Source organism: Glandiceps talaboti, chromosome 23 (assembly GCF_964340395.1).
Source record: "Glandiceps talaboti chromosome 23, keGlaTala1.1, whole genome shotgun sequence".
Taxonomy (NCBI): Eukaryota; Metazoa; Hemichordata; class Enteropneusta; family Spengelidae; genus Glandiceps; species Glandiceps talaboti.
Window position 1 is genome coordinate 2,603,881 of NC_135571.1, and position 8,805 is coordinate 2,612,685.

The 8,805-nt window shown below is 39.4% G+C and overlaps 1 protein-coding gene and 1 non-coding gene across 2 annotated transcripts; one reads left to right on the plus strand and one right to left on the minus strand.

Annotated features, from left to right (window-relative positions):
• Positions 1-1,219: 1,219 nt before the first annotated feature.
• Positions 1,220-1,291, minus strand: Trnaq-uug (transfer RNA glutamine (anticodon UUG)). Its single transcript has one exon. It is a non-coding gene; the product is annotated as a tRNA-Gln (tRNA).
• Positions 1,292-2,329: 1,038 nt separating this feature from the next.
• On the plus strand, positions 2,330-8,388 carry LOC144453143 (uncharacterized). The gene is made up of 8 exons (XM_078144422.1): positions 2,330-2,396; positions 2,895-3,130; positions 3,540-4,226; positions 5,021-5,225; positions 5,569-5,834; positions 6,096-6,243; positions 7,141-7,280; positions 8,296-8,388. The coding sequence occupies exons 1-8, from the start codon at positions 2,330-2,332 to the stop codon at positions 8,386-8,388; spliced, it is 1,842 nt and encodes a 613-aa protein (XP_078000548.1).
• The last annotated feature ends 417 nt before the right edge of the window (positions 8,389-8,805 follow it).

Consider the following 8,805-nt stretch of genomic DNA (forward strand, 5'->3'; position numbering starts at 1 on the left):
TGACTTCCATGTACACATATTATGCAACTTGATCCATATCTGTTCCACCCATAAAATGATCAAAGCTAAGTGAGGTTGCTATGGTTATAATCTCCACAACGAATTGTGCATACACAGTTTAGCCGCTATTACAACACCACCTTAAGTATTTTTATGCCCATCGTCGCAAACCACGGCCTGTTTTACGGCAACGTTCTTAACGAGCCTGCCACGAAATGTAGTGATAGAAATAATAACTCTGGTTTGCGAGAATGATTTATGCCCTTTAGCTGTCAAAATGCTGACTCGGTTTTTGACATGTGCAGGATTAGCAGTCCTCTACCAGAGCTAATGTTATTTGTTTTGTGGCGGGTGATCACGAACTCACCTAAACCTTTGGGACGTTCATCATCCCGTGTCCGTCTTCTCATTATCAAATGCTCATATATTCCGTTCAGACTTAGACAACTGAAAGAATAGTTTCTGAGGTTGAGTACAGACCTGTGTACTGGCTAATAGGTGTGACAATACACTTTGTTTCGTATAGACTAACTAGAGATTACGCTATCTGGTTCAACATACTGGCTTGACTCATGTTCTGCTTTCGAAGGAAACCCCGGCCCTAAGCATAGACCCTACACGCTATGCTCCAAGCCGTTCTTATCTTGGCTAATTATAATCCAAATAAAGTTTTCCAATTTTCAAACTTAACCACTTTGCAATGATCAGTACAGTAAACACCCGGGGGGACAGTCGTACCTGGAACTGGGCAGTGGAACCCCCCCCCCCCCCGAGTAAAGATTATACACGATGATATAGTGTCAGCCGCGGTACAGAGCATCCACATGTGCAACGAATTCGAAGAAAATCAGTAACGGAACTTTTGTTACAGTAACTGTGCTCGACATATCTAGTTGATGTGTGTTTTACCTGATGTGTTTGACTAAATGTTTAGCTTTTCGTAATACTATGTATAGGTAAACCACGTTCTAGACTTGCAAATACAGTCCGTTGGTGGCACTCTGATCTTCTACTTCACACGGGGGGGGGGGGGGCAGGAATGAGATCACGAAGTCGACTAAACTTTGATATTCACAAAAAAGAACAGAAATTTAGTTCATCAAAACAGCCAAACTTTTACTGATACGCTATCAAATAATTAAACAATTAAATTAACCATTATTATGATATCGATTTCAGCTCAATGTAAACAGCCTGGAAATGCTAAGATCGACTAAAAAGGTCCCACCGAGATTTGAACTCGGATCGCTGGATTCAAAGTCCAGAGTGCTAACCATTACACCATGGGGCCAAACTAAAGCAATTTTCTGCCTGTCCTATCTTTAGACATTTGAGCATTTGAAAACAATCAATACCATATCGTGGTTGATGTAATTTTCTGATTTAGTTTTTAATTGTAATTAGTCATTTGCATAATTAGCGATTTGCATTAACTACTAAAGAATGCAAACTTACAATTTCAAATAATTTGTTACCTACATTGATAATAACAAAATGTATGTGTCCAGCTTGAGTAGCTTTCGTAATGATTCATTTGCATAATTAATAGTTTGCGGTAATTAGGCAATATCTTACCTTTGCAAGCTACACATTTCATATTGTGTGGTGTGTCATTGAAGACGTAATCATTTATGATAGTTATAGCTCAGAATTTTGTATGCAAATAATTATTATGTTGGTAACAGGAGGACAAATCTAAGGGGTTTTGTCTCACGGAAGGTGTTACGTTAATTACGCCTGGTACTAGCCGAAGTCCCGGTTAAGCTAAATCACCGCTGGAGGCACTCTCATCACGGTTTACGATACTCGACACACCGTACATCGGCGATGAAAGAGGGTGGTTAGAAGAAAAATTACACTGGAGGCATGAAATAACGTACACTAAAAAGGAATAAATCCTGCTTCTTGATGAGATTTTTCTCAGTTAAGCGAGTAGCCCCGTCTACACGGCACTAAAAAACCTTCGTCCTATGACTGTCAGGACGGAAGGTGCGACATCCACGCTGTAACCTTCCTACGTGTAGACACAAATCTATCCTACCTCAGGTAGGACTTGGGACTGCCTCAGGTAGGACGACCTACGTGTAGATGGGGCTAGTGTGTTGCGCATGACATAATTGCCGTTTTGATATTTCCACAGGTACCCTGCTATCAGTACTTATTTATTGTACATTACGTCATGATTACCATGAAGGACTTTGACTTTGAGATGATGGTGTTACCATAGTGATGGCAATATTTGCAGGTATCCATCCACAACTACGAAATTATATCGTTACTGGTCATTACCATATTAGCAATCAGTGTTAACGTATGTCGAAACGCAATCATGGTGAAGGGGAAATCATCGTCAAATAGTATTATGCCAAACTTTCCTATTGTGATATTTCTACAAGGTGAGTAAAATTTTACTACCTTTCATTGGGATTTTGGATAAAAATAGTAATATTTCAGAGAGAGAGAGAGAGAGAGAGAGAGAGAGAGAGAGAGAGAGAGAGAGAGAGAGAGGGAGAGAGAGAGAGAGAGAGAGAGAGAGAGAGAGAGAGAGAGAGACAGAGACAGAGAGACAGAGAGACAGAGAGAGAGAGGGAGGGAGGGAGGGAGGGAGGGAGGGAGGGAGAGAAAGAGAGACAGGCAGGCAGGCAGATAGACAGACAGTCAGACAGACAGACAGACAGACAGACAGACAGACAGACAGACAGACAGACAGACAGACAGAGAACGAGTGACAGATACAGAGACAGCTTGAGAGACAAATTGAGAGACAGAGAGAAAGACAGACAGACAAACAAACGGACAGTCGACTTTGGAAAGCACTAATGTATAAATGTAGTTATTCATATTCAATGCACAATTGAAGTACACAAACTACCCTCCTTTCTTTCCCTAAACAGTTTTGTTTGCATTCGCTACGACGGCCCATCACTGCAACAGAAAATGCGAGTTCCCAGCAAAACCTCAAACTTGCGAGTATGACTTCACAATTGCGTATTACCTCTCCATGGCATCTAATTGTGCTGACTGTCCATACAACACAACCCATTGCTATGAAAATAAATGTATGTCCTTGGATGGAACTCAAAGAGCCGTCGTTGCTATCAACGAAATTATACCAGGACCCGCGATCGAGGTAAGGTTTAATATTTCAACGATATGAAATAGAACGAAATTATATATTCAAAATGATCGACCGTGCGTAGCTGCATCATAGCATTTCATATTAATTTTCCGATTAAGGCTGAGTACAGCATTCAAACTACCTATAGCTCAGAATTGTGCATTCCAACAATGGGTATAAAACTAAAAATATGGTTTTGTCCTTACGGCATTCAGTTTAAATCTGGTTTTAAAGTGTTACGATTAGCGAGGGCAACATTGAGGCGCCCTAACACGTGACTTCAATTTGCTGCAATTGTTCAGAAGTTCATGTAACCAGTCTACTAATGACTAACATTGACCAACACACACACACACACACACACACAGAGACACAGACACATAAACTAATTTCTGTCCATTGATTTGTTTTCGTTCTGCAGGTATGTCATTACGATACTATTGTAATCCACCTCAGTAATGAACTTATGACGTCAGAGGTAACATCGCTTCATTTTCACTTCCAAAGACATGCCGGTACCCCATACATGGACGGTGCACCGATGGTGACGCAATGCCCGATTCAGTACGGAAATAAATGGAGATACGAATTTACAGCTGATCCGGTCGGAACACATTTTTGGCATTCTCATGCTGGATTCCAACGCGCAGATGGAGCGTATGGCGCCCTCATCGTCCGTGAACCAGAGAATTTCGATCCGCTGCTGAAGTTTTACGATTTCGACGAAAGTGAGCACACGATACTACTTGCCGACTGGACAAATGAGCTTGCTGTTTCTGTTATACTAACACGGATATTTGTATACGAAGCACGTAATGATGACAATATTTTAATCAATGGGAGGGCAGAAGGAAAGGGGAACAGCCATGACCCCAAAACTCCTAGATCTACGTTTTCCGTGAAACCAGGTTTTCGGTATCGTTTCAGGCTAATCTTCAACGGGAACAGCGACTGTCCGATTTACTTTTCAATTGACTATCACATTTTGACCGTGATAAGCACAGACGGAAACCCCGTCGAGCCTTACCAAACTGATATCTTAGGGATGTCAAATGGTGAACGTTTTGATGTTGTCATAGCAACCGATCAAGACATTGACAATTACTGGGTGAGTTACATGTACTGTAGACAACAATCTTCTATCCTGCAATTGTAGAAATATTTCAGATATATTCAGAGATAGTAATTAGATAGCAATTTATGATAATTTAGCAGATTTTAACGACGAAATCATGTAGTGTCCATAATTATCAGTCACGTGTGGTGCGTACATTCCTAGGGATATTAGTCCCCCCCCCCCGTTCCCATACGTACATTTACACACATATACACTGGAAATTGTTCGATTGTACCACGATGTTCAACTACACGCAGAAAAACCAACAATCATTAGAATCACGAAAGGCGATATAAGAAAAACAAGATCTGAATACAATATTCATTATACCAGTAACTTGATATTAGGTAGATATCAAAATCCAAGTTCAACTTCCAAGTCGTGAAATTTAAAAAAAAAACTAAATCTCAGACCCACAAGCAAGATTTAAATGTGGCCTGAGGGTAAAGGCTACTTAACCATTCAATCACCGTGAACCAATCAAACAGGACGATTGGAAGGTGTCTTACGTCCCCTCCTCCGCCTGCAATGAATGGCTTCCACGGTTTTATTATATTTAGCATAGTCTCGGTTACCCAGACTCTCGTCGCTGAGGGCTCTGCCTACGAGACCTCCCTTCCTTCTCTCGACCGAGTGCTCTCGTAGAAGAGTCTCGAGCAGTGAGAGTGAGAGTCTGGGTAACCGAGACTACATTTAGTATAGCTTTTATCTTGCCACTTTAGCTACACATCGATTTATTGACTAAATGCTTACAACATCTCGACCTGTCTTTCTTTCTCCTGCAGATTCGTGCTAAGGGCATAGAACCTGATTCGTTTGACTTGCTTTGTCCAAATATTTCGTCGACAGCAATTTTACACTACGACGGTGCACCGGAAGACAACCTCCCAATAGTACCATTGAACTTTACCAGAAAAGGAACCGTATTAAATGATCCCCATAAACCCAAGACAGACCAGTTCATACCGATCACAGCACTGAGATCGCTTGGTGAGTCTGTCTGTCTCCCTTACAGAGAGAGAGAGAGAGAGAGAGAGAGAGAGAGAGAGAGAGAGAGAGAGAGAGAGAGAGAGAGAGAGAGAGAGAGAGAGAGAGAGAGAGAGAGATAGAGAGAGAGAGAGAGAGAGAGAGAGAGAGAGAGAGAGAGAGAGAGAGGGGAAAAGGAAAACACAATTTTCTTTTTGTTATATATTCCAACAGTCTCTGATACATGAGTCAGCTTTCTTATTACCGAGTTATGAATTTACCCATTGTCAGGATAATATTGTTTATTACATGATTCATCAGAAAGATCATTCATGAATTATGCACGTTGACGACTTCTTCATTTCAGCACCTAACGACGCAACGTCTGGTAAAGCGGATGTAACATACTATTTAGCTGTGAACCAACTGATCTACGAGAGAAGTGAACTGAACTTTGATCGTACTAACCAAATTGATTGGATTGCATATAAAGCGCCATCAATACCACTAATATTCAAGAAAGATGACCAACCGATAATTTGTTATTATGATGACGTGCAAGCCATGAGGGAAGAATGTGATGGTACGCCAGTTTGTCAATGCACATACGTCATCAAGGTTGCCTTGGGAATAGTAGGTGTCCAGACATGTTTTTAGACGTGTGCACACATATGTATGTAAGCATGTATGTGTGTGCGTTTGCGTGTGCGCGCGCGCATGTTTGCGTGTGTGTGTGTGTGTGTCTGTCTGTCTGTCTTGTGTAATTTGCATTAAAATAGTATACTAAGCTGGTATTTAAACAAATTGGTGTCGGTTTGTTACTTTTAACTCTCTGTAAATGTAGCAACTAGATTTAATACAAACTTTTAACGGTTGTCTCCCTATTCATGGAAGGTCGTCGAAGTAGTTATCGTGAACGAGGCTAGAGAGTCACGAGAAAGCCATCCGATGCACCTGCATGGAATGAACTACCGGGTCGTTGCCATGGAGAAGGTCACCTATCCACTCTACAAATCTGAGGTCAAGTTAATGGACAAACTAGGTACTGTATACGGTAACAGAGTCAATGTAATTAGACAAGTGTAAAAATGCAATGTGTTAATAATGATAATAATATATTTCTTTATTTATTCACTCTCCATAATCTTCCACAGAAACAAGTATTGCATGTAGTGTTATCCTCTTTGGTGAAAAGCCGCAAAAAACACATATTTTGTTAGCCAAATCATATATCCAATCTTGTTGTTGTTTTCTGACATTTATGATGGCTCCCTAAAGTAATACAATTTTAGATATTGTATCATTAGCAAACGTATCATTTTCACACGTTTCACGGTTCTGCTCTCCCTGGGGTAGTTCTTAGTACATTGATGAATAGAGATGTTCACAATCTAGACGTTGCAGTCCAATGTCTTAAATCGAATACTGGGGTACTACAGTCCTGTTCCCTAAAGCGAGTCAAAGCTATTAAATGAACTATCAAGATCAGTGAGCATGACCACAAGATTTCGTGTTAAGATAGATACCATACAGATAATATACAAACACCACTTACACCATGTGGGCTCTGTGTTTAATTAAATACATAAACAATAACAGCATGCATGCTACTTTAAACATATTCTACCAACTTTCACTGGCTTCTGACCACTGATTTTGTTTAAACTTCAACAGTGTTACATTGTATTGCCTTGCTTCGCAAATATCAGTATAATTCCATGTTGGTAAGGTTTTTGTTGAGCCAGACAATAAAATATAGCAATTTGCAGGCAAAATTTAAAATGTAGCAATGTTAGTAAGATTTTTGTCAGGCGATACAACGTGTTTTTTTTCTTCAAGTTTTTCAGGGTGATATTAATTGTAATTTCACATATTCCATATTTTTATTTATTATTTGGCAACTGAATAAACAATCTTTGATAATAATTATTTGTTTCAGGTTTGATAGTTCGTAATTTAGACCATCCAGTGATGAAAGATACTGTCGCTGTACCAGCAGGTGGTTATACAATACTCCGTTTCCATGCCAACAACCCAGGTTATTGGCTATTCCATTGTCATATTGAATTCCATATTGCGGTGAGTCATAACATAATATATTCATAATGTACATGACGTCACTACTGCATCAATATACACTTGTAGAAAACTTTAAATCCCGGTACACTGGGGTGAGACGGTGAACGAGGAAATATACACTGTAAACTTACGTCACGAAACACTATTAAAATGTGATTTAACAACTTATGTACATCAAGTAATATACGTTATTAGCACCAAGCAAATATATGAAGTAAGTATGACCCCAGGTCACATGAGTACGCCCTCTATATTGCATAACTACACACCGCCATATTGAATATGACTAATTTGCTTGATATGAAGAGTAAGCTTGCTGAAAACCAGTACTTTTTATGTAAGCCCATTTTGGGATATCCAGCATTGGTCTGTGGAAAACCTGTAATTCACCACTATTCCATGTCGTGACAAATACAAACCTAGAGTGTGACTGAACACATGTACAGCTACAATAGGAAGAGTTCATCAGAAAAATGTAACTGACATCTCAGACCCCACTACATGTATATTCTACATTATAATGGTCTGATGTGTCTTGTGCAGTTAATGATCAAAGCTAGTCATTTGGCAAGTTGAATTGTGTTCTACTTTCTAGATAATGCTAGCATTCTCGTTGCTTAACACAACAACAAGATTGCAATTAAAAAAGAAGATAGTTTTGTACTTCGCGGTTTTAGATTCAATCAGTAACAATCGTACTGTCTTCATCAATACAAGTGTACTAAAGACAGAAATAAGTGTGACAGGACTTTTCCTTTAAGTTGATAGCAGTAATATCAATACAAGTGTACTATAGGTAGAAATGCGTTTAAATGGACTTTTCCTTTAAGTTGATAGCAGTAATCAATACAAGTGTACTAAAGGCAGAAATAGATCAGTCTGGACTTTCTCTTCAATACTACTGTGGCTGTAGCCACACGTAAACAAACTAATCTTTTCCTCTACATGTCTCTGGAAACGAAAACGCTATGACTACCAGGAGAATTACACAATACAATTATACATTTATTTGCAGAATGGTGGCATGGGTTTGGTCTTCAAAGTTGGTGAAAATGAAGATATCCCAGATGTTCCTGCAGACTTTCCTCGGTGTGGTAACTGGCCATAGTGATGACATCATCAAAACGAAGTGAACTTTCACATTCTGGGTGCAATTGTATCAAATACTGAAGGTTGGAGGGGGGAGGGGGGCTGTATTCTACATTTAAAAAAATAAATAATTTTGCAAAATTAAGCTTACAAGAACTACAAAAGTAAACATCAACATACGAAGCTACGATTAATACCAAGTTGTGTTGATTCATAAATCCTAGGTTCAGTCACTAAAATACAGTGTGAATTTACCCTTGAGTAAATCTTAAGTTGTCATGGTTACGAAATTTCAACAGTTAGAAACTACATTTCTTTGTCGATGATGTAAATTAGTGTGAATTTACTATGCCGAAGTTCTTGTATAGGTCATGTCTTCCGTACGGTGTATCGACGTGTGAAAGTAAATCTCTGAATGGTTTTCGGTACCTCTTCA